This window comes from Pogoniulus pusillus, chromosome 19 (assembly GCF_015220805.1).
Source record: "Pogoniulus pusillus isolate bPogPus1 chromosome 19, bPogPus1.pri, whole genome shotgun sequence".
NCBI classification, from domain to species: Eukaryota; Metazoa; Chordata; class Aves; order Piciformes; family Lybiidae; genus Pogoniulus; species Pogoniulus pusillus.
This window is the reverse complement of record NC_087282.1, coordinates 13,957,813-13,978,235: the sequence shown is the minus strand read 5'-3', so window position 1 is coordinate 13,978,235 and position 20,423 is coordinate 13,957,813. Positions and strand designations below refer to the sequence as shown.

The following is a 20,423-nucleotide window of genomic DNA, read 5'->3' as shown; positions in this document are numbered from 1 at the left end:
ACTCAGTATGTCATCTCACATTCATCTATGACAACAAAGATGAGAGCTTTGCCAAAAGAAAACCTGCCTCAGGAGCGAGGGCGAAGGACTGAGTTCTATGCTGGTTTTCCTCATGGAGTTCTAAGATCTTGCTTACCTGACCGACCCATACTCAGGGGGATGTTGATACCTCATCATAGGCCCATCAGATCTTCCCTGCTGGCTCATGCGGTGATCACTATAGAAATGTCCCGAGTCCTGAGGTTTGCAGTTCACAGATGGGGTGGACACATTTTTGTAAGGATATTCTGGAGGAGGACCCCGCTGCTCCATTCCTTTCATGTTGGTCTGGGAAGGGGCCTGCACTGAGTTCTTGTAGAACTCACTGGAGCCAGAATTTTTGTAAGGATCACTGGACTGCTGGGGAGAGAGCGGAGAGAGGGGGGAGAGCGGTGCGCTCGTGACAGGCGCGTGGGCCTTGACCCCACTGGTGGCCAAGGACAGCTGCATCAGCCTCTCGCTCAAGGAGCGGACGTGCCCTTGCTTGAGGTCCTTAAGTCCTTCATCCTGATGGACCTTCCCTGGGCTCACCCGCTGAACCGTGGGCCGCCCTTCAGTCCTCATTTTTTGGTTGGTGACCCCCGTTACATAAAATGCTGCCCCAACACTAGCATGTGGCTGGCCCCTGAAATACTGTGACTGGACTTTGGCTTCTTCATAGGTCGGGAGATCCTCGCTGTTCTGAAGTCGCGGGGAGAGCTGCTTCTCCATGATGCTGTTGTCCACCTGTATCTCCTGGCCCTGGGGCTCCTGACGGGCAGCATGAGTCACAAGCTGGTGGTCCTGGGAGCTCAGCCCTTCGTTCTGAGATGCTGGACTCCCGGTGCTGTTGAAAGAGGGGGCATTTCCTGTGGCTTGCTGGTGTAAGGCAAGAAGGTTACGGTTGTCATTTGGGTTTCCGTATCTGAGCTGCTCCTGCAGCAGGCGTTGTAAAACTGTCGTAGCTGCTTGCTCTTCTGAATTCCTCATCTCAAACTGTGGTGCCTTTTGGGTGGAATGTAAAAGCTGCCCTTGACCTAAGGAAAGGAGACATGGTTATTAGCGCCTGAGTGGATCAAGCAAGAGACATTTAAGAGCAATGGCTTGAAATACTGGAAAAAAAGCAGGTTAGATTACCAAAGGTTCCCATAACAATGAGGGTCATTAAGGCTCTTGACCTAAGAAGGACTTGCATGCCAGGGGGCAATGCCTGGAAAGGTGATGAAAGGTGACTTGCAAGTTTATAGGAATATCAATCAAATGCAGGCTGTGGGGATGCATGCCAATCTCTCAGACAGCAAGGCTGCTTTCAGGCAGAAAGGAGGCATAACTCACAGGATGCCAGTTAAAATGCCTAAGACCTGTTTGCTTTACACTGAGGGCTATCAGCAGTGAAATACACTTCCCATATTTGCAGGCAGACAAGGATTAAACGGTGAAATCAGCAACTTGCCAGTTTTAAGAGAAGGAAAAAAAAGAGACTCGGCAAACGGGTCAAAGGATGTAAAGAAATCTCTTAGTTTAAAACAATTAACGAATACCTTGTTAGCCAGCAGTTTTTTTAGAGACAGAGTGAGATCAGCATCTGAGTCTCCCAGCTGCAGAAAACTCTATACAGACTGGTGAGGGCTCTGCAGCTTCCTGCTGTACAAAGGCAAGCAAATTCTCACACACCTAAAAATCATCAGCTGAATGCATGCAAATGGAAGAGGAGGAGAGAGTTGTCTGACATAAGGAACAGAAAAATACCTCTGAATAGCAGGGAAAAACACTGTGTACCAATGGGAGAAACACAAAGAGCCAATGTCAAGCACACAGATTAAGCCAGTGGCCAGCAGTGCAATTTTCCAGTAGTCGAGAATTTGTCATGGAAACTCAAGCCCACTGGCCTTGCAGGAGTTGAAATATCCCAAATTAACAATACCTGTGAGATGTTTAACTAAAAGCACAGCTATTTTTGAGAGTAAGTTTTATAGAATCATAGAATTATTTCAGTTGGAAAAGACTTCTAAGATCATCAAGTCCAACTACCAAGCCAACACCACCACAGCCACTGAACAATGTCCCAAAGATCCAGGTTCACACATTTCTTGAATGCCTCCAGGGATGGTGACTTCATCTCCCTGGGCAGCCTGTTCCAATGCCTGACCACTCTTGCAGTGCTCTTGCACTTCCTAATATCCAACCTAAACTTCCTCGTCACAATATCAGGCCATTTCCTCTTGTTCTGTCACCTGACACTAGGGAGAAGAAACTGGAGCTCTGCCCTGGAAGCATGGTGGTATTCTAGGACTTTATTTTGATACCTTTTTTTCCTGCATTGTCCCTTAGTGTAAGATAACTTGCTCCCAAGTTTTTTCCATGGCAGAACCAACGATGGACTGCAGAAGTCAGGAGACCTGCAGGGTCTGCTTTGTTTTGTGTCTCCACAAGTACTCAGTTTCCTCCCTCAGGACAGCCTACAGCCGTAGTCTAACCCCGTAACAAAAAGCCTCAAGGCATCAGGCAGGCAGAACCCTCCGCAAATGTTCATGAAGAGAAAGTTAAAATCCATCTCACTCCAGGCTGCCACGTCAAACCAGGAATTCAGGCTCTGTTAACTGGCTCGGAACATGATTCTTCTGAAATCCTATTTGAAGCGACACATACCTATTTCCTTCACTTTGAGTTCCTTGGTAAGAAGGAACAGTTCCGCCACATGAGGAGATGCACACAGCCTTCCTCCTGCAAGTCCAAGCTTTCCACCCAGAGATAGCTTCAATCTCCTCTTCTTTAGGCCAGATCACTTGACACTCTCTTCACTTCCAAAATAATTCTGAGGAAAGCAATGAAAACATCATTTTAACAAACAGATGACACCCTTGAAATACTAAACCTTGGCCCATTTTAATTTTTCTTTTGTAGCTGCATTTTCTCCCACAGCCCATCAATTTGGATCCCTTTAGGATGATCGAACCCCCTTGTTTCTAGCAATCTTCTCCAGCTGCTGCTTTAATCATGACAATTTCTGCTCCAAGTTTAAATGTTGCCAAGTAATGCTTTGTCCCATCTGTGCCTCCAAGTGAAACAGTGATTAAAACTTGCTAATTCTTTAACTCCATTGTTTTAGTTTTTGCTCAGAATGAAAGCTGCAGCACGGATGATGATACTGTGTGCTCATGGCTCCTTTTCCAGCAGTGTTGGGTTTTTCAAAATACATCCGCAAAAATCCTTTGATAAAAAGGTTTTACATTTTATAAGCTTCAACAAATCATGCCTCAGAAACAACAGTGAGAATGATCACTCTATGAATATTAGCTCTACTTTACAGCTGGGAAAGCGAGGGGAAGAAAAGGACACTGACAAAGCATATGCCAGAAATATATTGCAGAGCACAGCTGTAATTCCCCAAACGTTCTTTAATTACATTACTTTTCTCTTTCAGAATATAAACCACTAAAGAAGCTTTATCCACTGAGAGGAGAACCAAATATATTTTAAAAATAGTATTTAGGCACATTATTTAGGAAGCAGTTGGATCTACTAGTGAAAGTGTCTTAAAGAAAAAGGCAAAACAACACACGAGAAGTGGAATGTACTTGTACGCTCAGTGTGCTGGTATGTTCAGGGCAGGCAAACAAAACAGAAATAGTGAAATCAGAAATATTCATTGAGATGTATAATTTAGCTTAATTTCCTGGAATGTTGCAAAAAATAAAGTGAGCAGATGCAGTGAAGGAATGCAGACGTGGATACTTCTGTCTCTGTCTTATTATGGCACACATCCACACCCAACAAAAACTATCTCCGATCTGCAAGTTAAATACTTGAGGTGTCAACAGCAATTTCAAGGCACATGAACAGTATCTAACCAGAGCACAAGGCTGTGTTGTGTGGTATGGTACTTCAAGATGGTGGATGAAAAAAACCAACATCTAATGTCAAATTCTTAACTGGTGACTTAGCTTGAGAGGGATATATTGAAAACAGCTGCCAGAAAACATGCAGTAAAGAACCTTTAAACCAGGCATTAAGAGAGCAGATAACTAGAGCAATTGCCAGCCTCATGTCCCAGTGTTGCACAAGCTAAGGATTCCTTGTCCCTCTCATACCAGGATCATCACTGACTCTTCTTACCACCCCCCAGCCCCCCTTTTAAAAAAAAAAAAAAAAAAAAAGTTGCCCTAAGCAACCTTTTTTATTAGAGCATAAAAAGGCTTTTATTATGCAATATGATGCTGCCTTTCCACCCAAAGATTTCTTTTGTCTCAACTGGAAAAATCTAACGGGGTAGGGGGGAGGAGATGTTTATTTTTTTAATACAAAGATACAACCCAGCTTGAGATTCTGTGCCTCTGCCTCACAGATTTTCTCAACAGACACATTCAATCTGTGCATGTTTAACTCCTTCAAACACTCAGGGAAGTAACTCTGTGTGCAAGCATTTCACACAGCGCTTTGACTCCACAGCAATACAAGCTCACTCTGCTGATCTGATGAAGGGAGGGCACAGTTCACACTTGAAAGTATATGCTGGAACTGAATCCTACTAATTTTAGTGTGGAAGCAAATTGGGAATCAGCCTGGAAATACAGAACAAAAGGGGGACTGATGTACCATACAAAGATATTCTGACCAACAAGTCTACTTTTTTAAATACCAACTGTCAGCATTAAGCCTCTTTTCTCCTTCCCAGTTTTATCCCATTATTTATAATTAACAAAGAAAATCTTGTGCAACTAACTTGGGTGGCAGCATTCCTGAAATCTGCTTTCTGAGTGAGCTGGAAACCCATGGCAGAAGCAGTGAGTTAACTCCTCTATGTAATGAAACACAAAACTGAGCAGCACAACCAGTACGGAAGCCCATGTGCTACTTATCTGGACATCAAATTCTAGTTGCGTTCAGCAATCCCAGCAATTCCAGTTTTCAGCCAGATGAAGATGGAAATTAGTGAGGTGCACTGGCAAAGTTTTTATGCTAGAGCTGGAAGGAAATCGGAATAGGTTCTGTAGACATTTTAAACAGACAGATGTGAGGTTTAGCCTCAATTTATTACAATGCATAAGGCTGAATTTGGACTACTAACAACTCTGCAAAACTGTACTGGCTTATGGAGTGGATGCTGCACTCTTCATAACCACAAACTCTAGAAACATCTTGCTTTCCAAGTGGAAAATGCACGTTTAGACCAATTCTATCCCAAGAAACCACTATGAGACAGTTTCCCCAAGCTGAATCAATTTTGCAGCCTGTCCCTGAGCACTGCAGCTCTATCACAGACTCAGAATGAATCATTCAGTGGCTTGAGTTGGAAAGGACCTTAAACACCATTTAGTTCCATCCCCCCGTGCCATGGGCAGGGTCACCTTCCACTAGACCAGGTAGCTCTCATCTCAGTACCTTATTTAACTTCTAGTCTGAAATTATTAATGATAACTTGATGCTTGTACATTCTTGAGTGAAATGTGAGTCTAGAACTGGTAGAACTAACAGAGGAAACGCAAAGACTGTTGCATAAAACCATCCCGAGACCAAGAATGGCATCAAAGAAGAGGCTGCATAGGTTCTATTTAAAGAAGGAAAGACCCATGTTTGCAGGGCATTGTGTAAAAAACTCAGTAGCACAGGCTTCTGCCTTTAACATCATGTAATTATGCACAGGAACCTTGCCAGTCCCCTGTGAGGAGGAAAGATTAATGAAGAATTTCAAATGATACCACTGTCAGGCTATAAAGAACCAAAGCAGAGCATTTCTGTATAGCATGCAAATATTTTTCAGCATTATAAAAATAAACAAGCTTAGACAAGTGAGCTACTCACCAGTGTTTCATGAGTGGCTATACTGTACAACTCAATTAACCAGCATGGAGCAATCATAACCTCACAAGAGAAGAGAAGCATCTTTCTTGAGCTTGTGAAATGTAGAGGAATGCAAGAGTCTCTGTGAGGACAGCCTGCACATACTTGCCCAGAATTACGCCTTAGCCAAGAAGCTAATTAGCTTACACATCAGGTGGGATGGGAACAGGTTCACCACCTCAAAACGGCTGCAGTACAGTTAAGCACTTTCAGTTTTACTGCTAAATTCTGTGTTGCACATAGACAGTGACCGACTTCAAATGCAGGCAGCAAATGTTGATAAGAAAAATTAATTCTGTGTTTTCCTGAAAAGATGTGCATGTGATACCACTTATCCTGGCTGGCAGCAAGTGATGGGATGCTATCAGTGAGATGAAGTCTTCAGCTGTTTTTCTAGGTGCAGAGTTATCTTCAGACATACCTGCACACTATAATAGAGGAGGGGAACACAGAATGGAGATCATACAATCATTGTTGTTGGAAAAGACCTTTAAGATCATCAAGTCCAACCATTACCTAATTCTATCAAGTCCAGTGCTAAACAATGGCCCTGAGTACCAGGTCTCTGTCTTTTAATCAGCTTCAAGAATAGGCATTCAGCCACCACCCTGGGAAGCCTTTTCCAATGTTTCACCCTTTCAGTGAAAAAGTTTCTTCCATTATCCAATCTAAACCTCCTTGGTGCAATTTGTAAGCATTTCTTTGTTCTTTCTTCTTTTCTCCCTCCTCTCATCTTATGATTTGTTACTAGGGAAGACACCAACTCCCACCTCACTACAACCTCCTTTCAGGTAGTCCTAGAGACCTAGGAGGTCTCACCTCAGCTTCCTTTTCTCTAAACAACGCCAGTTCCCTTAGCCACTCCTTACAAGACTTGTTCACTAGATCCTTCAACAGCTATTGCCCTTTTCTGGACCTGCTCAATGTCTTTCTTGTAGTGAGGGCCCCCAAACTGAACCCAGCTCTCAAGATGTGTCCTCACCAGTGATGGGTACAGAGGGACAATTTCTTGCCTGGTCCCTCTGTTAGCATAGAAAGGACAAGCTGTGAAGTGCCTAGGCAATCAGAGAGAGCAGCTCAGAGGGTGAGTTAACCACTGGTTAAGAGAAATGTGCATTTGGTGCATGACCTACACAAAACCCAGCAGCCTGATTACCTAGACCTGCAGAATTTGCTTAACATGATCTGTGAGACCACTGGAAACATGACTGCTCTTCACACTCACTGAGGTGGCTAGGAGCACCAGACTCACAAGGGCAAAGTCCAAAATTACTTAATGAATAGTGCAGCTTATCACTGAATGCTCTTTGTTTCATTTCAGTCCTACCCGATGAGGAGGAAAGGACAGAATACACACTAGGACAGTCCTTCAGAATGAAGGTTCCCAACATCTAGCACCAACACCCAAACCCAGAAGGCAGCACACAGTGAATCCCAGAGTTGTGATACTGTTTTGGCAGCTTCTCTTAACCTAAAATGGGTTTCAGACTCCTACCATAAACACCTCCCCTACTTTCACTGAACCATCCCATCCCTGCTTGTCTCAATCTGCTGACTGCAGTTCAGGTGATCTTGGAGGGTGGCACTGAGCAGGTGCACGGAGTAGTGCCAACATTACTCACCTTCATACCAGAGGGACAGAGTCACTGGGCAAACAAGAAAAATTTCCTTCTTTTAACTAAAATCAAGAACAATGTCACCCGGAGGGGTGCAAGTAATACACACAGTCACTATATTAGATCATCAGGCAACTACAGCAAGAGGCCACCACAACATCCAAGGATGGATTGTGGTACTAACAACTCTTCAGGCCAAATCCAGTAGACCTTCAGTAAGGACAAGATTGCCTCACCGAGAGACACTATCCATTCTCCTCCAACACTCATAGTATCAGAATTTGAGCACAGAATGGCCCAAGAAAATCTGGAAGAGCTTAAGAAAAAGCACCAGGGCACCTGGCCTAGCTTGGGGGAAATAAGTCACAGGACATCAAAAAAAGGAAGAATGCCTCTAAATATCTCTATGGAAAAATCTAAGAAGATCTTACTTGACCTTTGAATTACTGTTCCCTCACTATAAAGCATCAATTTCTTCACAAGGAAGTTGCTGTAATCTTTACTACCATAATTTAGCTTTTATATTACAAAAGGCTTTGAAGCATTTTGATAAGAATGCTATGGAATTACAAGTTGCTCCATAAAATTTCAACCATCAGAGGAGCAAGAGGACGTATCCTCGACATCCTAGTCTAATAGCAAAACCAGTCAAGGTATATTCATCCAACTGCTTTTCTTGGAAGTATTTCTACACAAATACATCACACCATTAAAATTCTTAATCTGTTGTGCGGCACTACCCAGCACTGCTCACACATTTGCAGAGAGACAACCTCCTAGTGCCCTGTCCTGTGCTTTCTGCATATTTAATGACACACTAATTCCAGCACAGGTGACAGGAGCTCTGCTATTAACTTCAAAAAGGTCAAGACCTCATCTTTTAGATGTTGTCTTGATAAAACTAGATCAAGCTCACAAAGGTTTAGTCACATCAGATCTCACTTTAGAGGACTAACTCTCAGCATGTAGCAAACAAGATTCATCTGCTTCAGACTTCACAGATTTCCAGTAATTATCCTTCTAGAACTGGGGAATTGCTGCAAACCCAAGCTGCAATTTTAAGCTTTGTTTTGTCTTTTAAGAAAGCTCTACTTCTTGCTGCTGCTAGCACTCAGGCAGCGCCCTGCTTCTGTCATCAGCAGGCCCTGTCCCACAACTATCCCAAGTATGCCTCAGCACCATTTTCATTGCATTGTGTGGTTTCTCCATTCCTTTGCTGATTTAGTCCAGGCCTCTCCTCAGGGCTCTCAGATAATGAAAACCATGTGAGAGTAAAATGTAATCTTCAAACACGCAAACCAGTTTCATGTGCATTATCAGAATGGAGCAAAACGTTGACAGTGCATCATTTGTCCCTACAGATAGGATCAGGCTGCTTTAATTGCTGGAGAGATAAAACAGATTAGAATCAACCTCTACATTAAAAATAAAGTAAAAATTCAACCCTAAAAGCTTAAGGCCTGAAAACAATGGAAATACAATCCCCAAACAACTATCTCTGTTTTATGCTAGCTTAAGGTAGTTTTTCCTCAATATCAGTTGCAACACCCTGAAAATTTGTATGCAAAGATGACATAAATAAAAAATGAAGGTGGAGAAGTGTGTAGAGAAGAGAAGAGAACAATCACTCTGACCTAACTTTAGTATGGAATTTTCTGGTGTTTTCTAGCATTACCACAACTTAAACCATTTTAAGCCCCCACATGTAGGAGCTCTTTTACAGAATTTAACAGGACTAGCCACAGCAGAGGGAAATAAAGCAGGCATGGCTCCTCTAGTCAAAGGGCTGGTGAGTTCTGTTCTTTATGAAAAGAAGCAGTTAAAATACAAGTAACTTCTCAGTGTCAGTCAGCCTGACAGAGCTGGGAATGCTCATTCTGAGATACTGAAGAAAGGAGACAAAAATCCTAAGAGCTGAGGGGAGACCTCATTGCTCTCTACCCTACATAAAAGAAGGCTGTAGTGAGGTGGGAGGCAGTTTCTTCTCCCTAATATCAAGTGACAAAATGAGAGGAAATTGCACCAGGGGAAGTCTAGGTTGGATATTAGGAAAAACTCCTCTAGTGAAAGAGTGTCAGGCATTGGAACAGGCTGCCCAGGGAGATGGAGTCACCAAGAAACACACGGACATGGCATCTTGGGACATGGTTTAACAGCCCTGGTGGTGTTGGCTTGATGGTTGGACTCGATGATCTTAGAGGTCTTTTCCAATCAAAACAGTTCTGATTCTCATGCAATGCTGGGACAACTGTGCAGCACGAAGCAAGCCCACTTTGTGATCTCACAGGTAGCACAAGTTAAAAAGATGGATCTGCTTTTCTGTTTTTTAAGCTAAAATCCAAGAGAAGATCCAGAGCATCACATTTTTTAGAAAGCAAGGATGTAATAAAAGTGGTTTTGGTGGTGTTCTTTTATCACAACCACCTGGGCTTTTCATGTGCACCTTGTAAAAAACCTTTAATGACTTGTAAGATGATTAATTAAGCCTCACCACCACACTGGGAGGAAGATGTTATTACCTTCATTTCAGAGTAGCGTGGATTGGTTAAGTCCTGCCCCCTGTTTAGGGTTTTGTTGCCATAATTATGTCACTCAGGGAATTGATTTCTTTCAATACAACTCTTCCAGCAACCACTCAAAAGCAGATGCAGTTACACTAGGAAATAATTTGGTTTAGGTATATTACTTAGGAAACCTTGTGTAAGCCATACCAGCTAAACTTCCTCACTTATATAAACTTCATCACTACTAGAGAGGTCTTCTGTCATAAATGGAGCAGCAAATATTTTAAGCAGAAATCCTGCCTACATGGTTCTGATCAAGGATGTAGGTAAGCATCCCAGAACCAGTGCAAACAGCAGGGAAACTTTCTGAGTATTTTCTAGAAGATACTTCTGCAAGGTATCCCCAGCAGCTGCAGAAACAAAGTTAGAGCTACATAATATTCCCCTAACGAAGGAAATGCACGTGTTAGTGTTTTGATGGTGCAATGTCAGCATCTAGGAACACGTCACAACTTTATGCCACTTTAGCACTGAGATGTGCTACAATGAGCTTTACTGAAGGCACAGAAACAACAGGTAACACAGATTCCAAATAATGAACCTTGCCCAGCTTCCACTCAACACCATCAGCAAATGCACTGAGCTCTCCACTACCTCAGGAATGTGACTGCTCAGGCCACTCTAGGGCTGGAAAACATGCTGCCCTGCATCTGAAGTGCTCCCTCAGAGCTATTCGCCTCCCACAAGCACCATCTCCAGCCTGATCTCCAGCCTTTTGAGAATGCTCCATGGAGACATCCCTTCAAAGTACCACCTAAGCAGTTTGGTATGGGGCCAGTGGCCTCTTACACAAATTTTCTCTTGCCCATCCCTACTTCCCCAAATCAAAAACACACTGATCTTTCATCAGGTGGAAAATCCACTCATTCCCAACAGCTACTAAGACTTTTTGAATCACCTTTTTTTCCAAACAAGATCCCAATGCTCCACACTGGACTCCAACGTGGCAACAGCTAAAGTTGTTTTTTTTGTGTAACTTTGGAGTGTTCTTTTCTGACTGCTCTCTACAGTTACCTAAAGGAGGATGGAAGAGACCACACAAGCACCCTCAGTCTCTTCAGCTTTTGCCATTTTGCAGTAAAAAGTGCTTTAAGTTGGGTTTTACCTACCACAAATATCAGCATTCAGTTGTGATGATTTCATTAAGCAACAAGTGACCAGTTCCTTGCACACTTCTACAGGCTACCTTAAACTGGTTTTATGTTCTGTGTCTCCAGAAATACAGGGGAAGTATCAGCTTGCTTTCTTTTCCAAAAGACAATGGGAAAATTAGGAAGATCTGTTTTCCCAGCCTGTTTTTCCCAAGCCCCACAATAAGACTGGCTACCCCTAGTATGAAGCAATAAAATTTGTTTCAGCTGAACACAGAACCAAATTAGACCAGCAGGAAAAGTCCACCAAACCCTGAAGCGAACAAAGTTACTGAAATGTGGAATTACTTTCCTTGAGGGTTACAGTAAATAATCCAAAGGGATTATGTAATTCTCCACAAAAACAAGTTATGCAGAGACACGAAGCATTTTAAAGTAAACAGACACTACTGTGATACAACTCTCAGACAAGGTCTAACAAATGTTCATTAATTCATTAAACAAATACTTTAAATGGCTTAATTCATAGACATTCATGTAAGAACGGCTCAACAACTTGGCCTACAGTTAAACAGTCTAAATGCTTTGCTAATACAAATCATAGCAAGACCTTCAAAAACCAATTTTATTAGATCAGTGATTTTTTTACTGTTTGAACAAAATCTTCATTCTGCCTTCATACTCACGAACCTTACATAGTCCAACAGTAATTACCAAGGAAAATGACCAAAGACCTCTCCAAATTTCCAACTATTTAAAAATATTTAGTATTTTAATGAAATAAAAGCTTAGACACAACCAAACTAGACAACAGTCATACTAAGAGAGGATGAGACAGTAAAAAAGCACCAAGTATGAATGGCAGTATTTATCTCTGAAGCTCTTCTGCAGGGCCAAGAATGCAGACTGCGTGCCAGTAAAATATGAGACGATTCAGCTCTTAGCAAGAGGAAAAAGCATTCCCTCTTCCAGTGCCAGCCCAGCAACATGGGAGCTGCTCACAACACAGCACGACACATCCAACAACTATCATGAAAGGATGGCCACAGCTCATGATCTTTGGGTACTACAGGAGACTCCAGCACATGTTCTTCCTTCACTTCAGCTAAGTGCCTCACACAATCACTACTCCACCAAGACATAATTTTAAGGCTTTAAGAACTGAGCTTCCACAGGCCTTTTCATTTTGTTCTCAGTTTTAGACTTTTTCTATTCATTCCTTTAGTAATTCCTCATTCACCAGCCTCCTGCTTATATCAAATGTCTGATTTGCTCTGAATCAGCTATTTCAGACACTATATGCCCCCATCCCTGGAACCATTCCAGGTCAGGTTGTCTGGGGATCTGAGAACTTGATCTGGCTGCAGATGTCTCTGCTGACTGCAGGAGGGTTGGACTAGATGACCTTTAAAGATCCCTTCCAACCCAAACCACTCTATGATTCTATGATTTACACACAGGTAAGTTTCAAACATATACTTTAAATATAACATCCAAGTCTCTAGGTAAACACAAATTTCATCAACCTTGAAAAGCTCATTTCTCTTCCAGGTAGACTAGACACAGTAAGACAAACATTATATTGCATATTTTAAAATTCATTGCTCCTATGAGCTCCTTTACATTATTATTGCCCAAAGTTATTGAGAGTTGTTTTTTTTTTCCTGTCCTGAAGATTACATTTCAAGGCTACTCTGGAGAGCCAAGTAACGTGCAAGATTTGGATATTTGCTGACTTTAGAGTTCCCCATACAGCACACTATTTTCACATGGATACAGTTTCAGTATCAGATCTGTCCAAGGCATAAACCAAATAATCTTGGTGAAGGTACAGCCATAGTGTGAGACTGCAGCATGCAACTCTTCCTGTGGCCGACACTGCATTCCAGAGCTGTTTGGGAATATACTCTCTCCTGTCTAAAAGGGTTTAACAAGCTCCGGCAGCCAAACTGGACTCACAGGGCAGTTATGTGTCCTTTCATAAAGACGATGGCTGAAAGCCTACAGTATGATGGTTCTACGTGTGGGGGCATATACAGAGAGAAGATTAGACCCAAGAGGTAGAATAAAGACTAATCTAGAAAGGATCTACTCATCAGAAAGCAAAGAATTCCTGAAAGCAGAAAATAAGCTTACAGAAATCAGTTGTGGCCCACATTCAACACAATGGACTAAATTATTCTGACAAATCCTCTGGTGCTTCCTGAAACTTTATAACCTCAGCAACAGGCAATTTGGAACACTTCTATGAAGAACCAAGAGACCCAAGTCCTCTCTTGTATTTCAGTGGATAGAAGAGGAGAAAGAGAGCCTTGAACCTACTTGCCAATCACCAAGAATGGCTGTTCTCATACTATTATAAACATCTGGTCTCCATGGAGGGGGGATACCTAGCAGCAAACATTGGCAACCAAGAACATTCCACTCCCACTATACTGTCCGTAATAGCAAGGAGAATAAAAAAAGTTGTAAGGCTATTTTGATGAAGAAACCCTTGAGAAGACTTCTTTAAAAGTGTCTGAAAACACCTTCAAATATGGGAATGTGTAACAACGGTTAGACCGAGAAAACAGGCATCTCACTTTATTCTGAAATCACACTTCACACCCGAGTAGGAACATCTAATAATCCACCAACCTGCTGCCAAAAACAAGCTCATACTTTTCTTTTTAACTCAGAACAGACCCTAACACACACCATATTCTGCACTGAAGAAGGAATCTGGTAATTTACAGGTGTCTGGAAGTAGGTCTCAGTTTAACACAAACTCTTCACATGTGAGAACTTTCTCTTACTGCATTTTGTCTTCCTGTTGGGTCACAGCTCTGCAGCTCTTTAAAAGCTGACAGCAAGAATGAAGCAAGAGCAGCAAAATCAATCTCTGCCCCAAGAGAGGTATGAACAGATAAACTCATTCACAGCTAAAGGTATGTTAATATATGAATACACTTGGCCTGTTGATAATTCTAGAATTAAAGACTTAACTCACTAAATACATTAATATGGCAATAAACTAAATCTACATTGTATTTTACTCCACTTTAAGAAAATAAAGCCTTAGAGGAACCAAAATTTTGTTTTGGCTGCTCATTCATTGCAGGGACAGTGAGCCTTAGTCATGGTCCAAGAGATCTTTGTGCTGGATGCTATGCAGAATTAAATGGTGCAAGTTGTTCCATCAAAAAAATCCCACCACCAATACCACCACCCCCAAAAAAAATCAATCACATTACACTCAAGTGGAGACAAAAGGAAGGGATAGACGAGGGAGAAGTGTTTAGACCTTCAGAACTTGGGGGCTGCAAGGCAGGAAAATGTGGCAGTACAGCAATGCAACCTGATTTCTAAACAAACAGAAAGATTGGTCAGTCTGCTGATGAAAGACAGGATAAAGACAACAAAAGAACTATTAAATTATCTACACTTCTAGGATTCTTACTATTCTTTTGCAAAGTGAATGGCTTATGCTAATCATCTGACATACATCATTCAAGCCTTTTTGTACAAATATAGTTCTTATTTATCCAGAAAGATCCCCACCAGCTGGCAATGTTTGCATACAACGTTAAACCCAACTTCCAGAGCTCATGCATTATGAGTCATTTCACATTTAAAAACATTAGTTCTCTTCCCTCTTCTTGAAGATGGTATAACCCATGAGAAGAATTTGAGTGAAATTCAACACTAACACACTATGTTATCATCCTACTTCCTCCAGCACAAACAAGTTACAAGCTTTTGTTGTTAGGTAGAGTTTTTTCCTTTTAATGGTGGTCTGTCTACAGAGCACCTTTGGAGAAGGGACAAAAGGATTTGCACCAATCTCTTCTACATGAATCAAATATTTATGCTATGCCCTCTTTGAACATTTTCATCTAGTAACCTGTGGAATGTGATCTCCTGACCTGAACACTCAAGCATGTCTAAGTCAGCTGCCCTTTGAGCTGTAATACAGACTGCAGAGAATTTTTATACATTCGTATTGCAGGCATAAGAAAACCTTCTGGCCCAGCTGCAGCACGCGGTACTACAAAGCCGCACACCAGTCCAAAGTCACTCAAGCATGCTTCAGGCAAGAGCAACACTTCGATTCTCCCGTGGTTATGGCACAATCTGAAGTCATGTATCGCGATAAATAGGTAGAATGATGAACCATGCTATCAGTAACCAGCCATCACAATTTACATATCTGTCATGCCCAACAACACCACAGTTAGGAGATGCCAACATCACTGCAATTCCAGGACCCACTATACAGCTCATTCTGCCCAGCCTGCACTGCCCAGCTTCCTTTCTGTCCCCATCCTACTTCCCAGGTCAAGCTGCACTAACTCAAAAACATCTCCTGATTCAAAAACAACACGAGCTTAGGGGACAACCAGGTGCTCCTCCCCAACTCCTGGAAATCTTATCCTTTCCTCAAGGAAGTGCTAGAGAAGAAAAAAAAACTATTCTGTGTTTCATTTGTGGCTCCCAGGAACATTTTAAGAACAAGGGTGATGTTGGAAATAAGTGTCCTGGAGAAAAAGAGAGAGTGACCAAGTGTCCCAGGTGAACTTGCAACTCCAACTATGGGGTCAGCTCATGACCCTACTCCTATGACAAACAGTCACTGAGGTAACCCCTGGTCTGATCCAAAGATTTAACAGGATCGTGGTCCTGATGGTAAAGTTCATGTTTCTATATCAGTTCTGAAAAACCGATGTGATGCTGACCATCACTCACATGGGAGCAGCATAAGGGAGTAGGGCAAGGCCAGGAAGATAGTTCTTGTTTTCCCACCCTGACTTGGTAGAAAGGGTCAGCCATGTCCTCTGCCCCTGGAAGGAACCTGGTCACCAGCCCCCTTGCAAAGTGCCCCACTAGTTCTTGCACCTCAGCAGAGACAGGTACTCTTCAAGAGTCCATCAGTTCAGAGAGCAGTTGACTTGCTCCTCCTCCATGGCAGGAAGAAGACACTTTTTTCCATTTTATTTTCCTACAGAAATCCCTCCAGGGAAGAAAATGGGAAAAAAGAAAGAGGTACAGGGACCACAACAGATGAACATGTAGTGTTTTCTGTAGCATCTACAGGAAAAGCCCATGCAGTGGGGAAGAGCACGGTGTCAAGGTTAGGCTCACCACACAAACAGCCAGATCCTTCTGCTGGAGGATGCTCTGTCTTCACACAGGGAACAATATACTTCTCCCTGCTTCCAGATCCATAAAATTCCATAAGCCTTTTCCTTGCACAAAAGGCTGGCAGCAATGAAACTCTGGCCCTGGATAAGTGGGTACAGAGCTGGGGGGAGAATTCACAGTGGTTTAACCACTTGTAAAAGAGCAGATATTCAGCACTTGGCCCCTACAGCAAGGAGCATGCTACAAAACACATTTCCCTTAACAGAGACTGGGCCTCCATCCAGTTATTATGTGCCCATGTCCCTGCTGTATTTTCAGGCTTACTTTAAGAACAAAAATCACAAAACAAAGAAAACACACCCTCACACTCACTCTGCCCAGTGCTAAGCAGGTTCCTAGCCAGGTTCAATCACCTACTACGGTGTGTTAATGATGGGTTCAAAACTGTTACACCTTGTGACACAGTAGTAAAGCACTTAATGTAAAGCAAATTCCAGCATGAAACAAGAAATCTCAGCAGACTACGAGAGCCCTGCTTGCACACGTGCATATAGAAAGGCACAAACATGCTTCTCTATGGAGCACGACAAGCAAAGACAATCTCAGCACATGGATTACAACACAATGACTGCAATTATTTTCTCAGAGGAGAGGACCATGAGAAACGTGGCTGCTTTCAAACACAGCCTGACACAAGACTACTTCAGCCACTTCCACTGAATTTTACTTTGTCCCAGCACACAGGTCACGATGAATTTTTGCTATTTACAGCCAATGACGAAATGAGTGGAGAGACGTATTTACTTTTTAATCTTGAAAAAAAAAAGAATTACTTATAGGAGAAAGAAGTAATGGACAGAAGCTGACAGAAAAGAGAGGCAGGCTAACTCCCAGGTTTATGCTGCAAGAAGGAATGCGAGTTCCTTGCGCCATGCGCTGTGAGCCATGAGTCTCTTACCTACTGATCTGTTGAAGACAAAAGGGTTTTCTTCTTTTCAGAAACTGGACACTTGTAGCTCGTTGGGTCAGTCACACAAAGCTTCCCTGCTGCCAAAGGTATTTTTCCCCCTCAAGTTTTTGTTGTTGTTTGGGGTTTTTTTTACCCCGGAGAGTAAAGGGCAGAACAGTGGATTCAGCAAGGGCAAAGGGTGGAATTCAGGACTCAACAGGCAAACTGCAGAGCTCTCTCCAAAAGATGTACTTCAAGGCGATTTCATTTGCAAATCCTTCTTCATCCTCAGTGTCAATAAAACTGGAGGGAGGGGAGTAAACTTTTAATTGCAGAAACACGGCGGACTCCACAAAATGGGAAAGGTGATATGAAGCGGATTTATGGAGCAACTTTTTCTTTTATTAAAAACAAATATACTCTCAGACACGCAATGAAGATAGACGGGTAAAAATCCACAACAGCCAGACAGGACCTGCCCGCAGCCCTTGGCAGGAGGATAGCGGTATCTCAAGAGCGGCACAATAAACACAAAGCGCGGAAAATCTGCGTCCCGGCGCAGGCTCCGCTGTCAGTGGCAGCAGCCGCGGCCCCGGCAGGTCAGCTCGGCCCGCAGCATTGCGGCCAGGGCAGGCTGGGCTGGGTTGGGCTACTCCGCGCCTCCTTCTCCGCGGTTACCTGTGCGCAGCGGGGCCGGGCGGCACACGCTCCCCGCGGTGGCGGCAGCAGCGGCGGCAGCAACAGCAGCTCACACCGGCGGGGCAGGGCTGAGCAGCTTCGCTCCCTCCTCCGCCTCCTTCCGCCGGGCTCTGCGGCGCGGCCGCCCCACGGGACGCTGCTCGGCCGGGGCGGGCAGGAAGCGCCCCACGACCCCGCCCCGGAGGCCGCCCCCCGCCACCGGCACCGCCCCTGCCCCCGCCCCGCCCGCCTCTCCAGTGGGGCTGCAAGCTGCAGGAGGCTGCTGTTCGCTGTCTGTGCCCGTGGGAGGCGGCGAAACTCGGCCGGGGATCGCATCCCGGTGGGACGCGGCAACACCTCGGGGCTCCAGCCGTGATGCCCGTTAAGACCCACTCTGCCCCGCGGCAGCCCGCAGCGGAGGATGGAAGGGCTGGAAGGCGTTCCTAGGGCAGTCACTTGGCCACTTGTGGAAACGTGCCCCAGAGTTAGTCCCAAGGATTCCAAACCATTCTGCTAAGCCAGAGGAGTGAAATGGGTTTATTCCGAGGTACACCAGCCAAGGATCTGACTCACCCGCTTTTTGCTAGCCAAATGCTGAAAATAATTGGAAGTATGGCAAGAACTGACCATGACTTAAGCACAGAGAAGCAGGATAGTAAAGGAGATAGTTTCCTGTATATAATGTTCTGCTCCAAACTACAATGTATATCACGTAGTTCAAGGCTCAGTCTATCCTCAGGTAAACATCCACTAACCTGTGCTGCTCTACCACAGCTGGACTGAATGGTAGGTGTAGAAAGGGGATGGAACAAACTTAGTTTTCCCCAAATGCAACCATGGCTTCACTGTGTTTCATCATTTTACCCCATGACAGAAGATGGCAGCCACATTCATAAATCATAGAAACTTGGAATCATCTAATTGCTTCAGTCCTTTAAGCTAAAGCAACCTTTAAGATAAAGCAATACCACTATGTCTGTTAAACCATGTTTACACATTTTTTTAACAATTCCAGGGATGGTGACTCCACCACCACCCTGAGCAGCCCGTTCCAATGCCCAACCACTCTTCCAGTAAATAATTTTTCCTAATAGCCAATCTAAACCTCCCCTGGTACAACTTCAGGCCATTTCCTCTTGTTCTGTCCCTAGTTACTCAGGAATAGAATCTCATACTCACAGAGCTATTTCAGTTGAAAAAGACCTTTAAGCTCATGAAGTCCAACCATTATTTAACTCTTCAGAGATGGCTTTTGTTGAAGGCTTTAGTGCCTGGAATCATGCTGTAGTATTTCAGCTTTAAAAATAGTTTGGTTTTAAACACGTAATAATGTTTGAAGCTGGTGGTTTGAACACCAGCTCTGTGTGTCTCCCCAGCCAATACAAGCCCAAAAACGTGGGTAAAAAGAAAGTTTCTGGTTTAGATGATTTAACAGCACTTGGTAATGACAATGACACCATCTGTTCAGTACCAACCTCAGTCTCAGAGAGGCAAAGCTCTTGTTTTGAAACTGGGTGAGCAACTTTAACTTATCCCAGCCTGCTGCCTGTAATTAGGGCAACCCCCCCAGTCCAAACAAGAGATAACAAACTGGTCCTTCAATGGGGACATATTTGTGTACAAATAATGGTACCTTTCTCACAATACACCTCCTCCTCTGGCTCTTCCATACAAAACACTCAGATTTTCCTCCTGTGAGCTCACTTCTGTCCATGAACTCCAGAAGCACATCTCCCCGTGACAGCTTCTACTCTCTGCTGTTCACTAATTTGGAATTTCAAGAAAGAGCAAAATGAGAGAAGCTGTCATGGTGTGCCACTAAGACCTCACCATGCAAATATCGAATCCATTAAGTAGTCTCACTTTGGTAAGGTTTTGCCATAAGATGACACCCATTTCCTGAAGTACTCAACATGCAAAAACTGGGCCCACATCAAATCCTTGCTTTGTGAAACTTGGCTTACTTGCTGCAGTTAGCTGGAGCTCTGTGTGAGAAGAGGTAACAGGATTCTACCATTTACCTTTTAATCGCTCTAAGCAAACAAATCCCTTCCAATATTCCCAACTCTTTAACATGGAAAAGTCTGGGAAAAAAAATCAGGAAATCAAGTTTTAGAACCCCAACTGCAGGACACAAACCCATTGATTTTTCCCCTCATAACCGACATTCATTTGCTGGAACACTTCAGTGGAACAAATGTAGAAACACATGTAAACAGTTCATTAACGTCCCACAACCTTACAGTCTGCAAATGCCAAAAGAAGACAAGACAAGGCAGAGCCAGCTCATGAGGCACATATTTACCAGATACTGAGCGAGATCGCTGAGGTGAGCTGAAGTTATAGACTGTGCTTCAATCATACTTCCTGTCTCGTTCCCACAGGCTCCAGGAAAATAGTGGGGAGTGTGGAGAGAAGGCAGAGTCATCAAGAAAGCGAGAATGCTGCTTAATGCAGACAGTGAAGAGCAGCCAGCCTTGCCCCAGGCACATTAACCCCAGCTCCTCAACCCCTCTCACAAAGGACTGGCACTGTTCCTGTTTAA

At 43.5% G+C, this 20,423-nt stretch overlaps 1 protein-coding gene across 5 annotated transcripts in view; it reads right to left on the bottom strand.

The window, feature by feature from the left end:
* AMOT (angiomotin) overlaps positions 1 to 20,423 on the bottom strand; it is a 61,527-nt gene that overhangs the window by 31,700 nt on the left and 9,404 nt on the right. The window contains exons 1-4 of one of the 5 annotated variants that reach the window (XM_064159390.1): positions 17,210 to 18,021; positions 16,252 to 16,411; positions 2,668 to 2,833; positions 137 to 1,055 (exon numbers count right to left, since the gene is read on the bottom strand). In XM_064159390.1, coding sequence (XP_064015460.1) covers positions 137 to 1,008 — 872 coding nt within the window. In that variant the 5' untranslated portion in view covers positions 1,009 to 1,055; positions 2,668 to 2,833; positions 16,252 to 16,411; positions 17,210 to 18,021. Of the gene's footprint in view, positions 1 to 136; positions 1,056 to 2,667; positions 2,834 to 16,251; positions 16,412 to 17,209; positions 18,022 to 20,423 lie in introns of those variants that run through there. The other 4 variants (XM_064159393.1, XM_064159389.1, XM_064159394.1 and 1 more) reach the window with 4 other exon arrangements.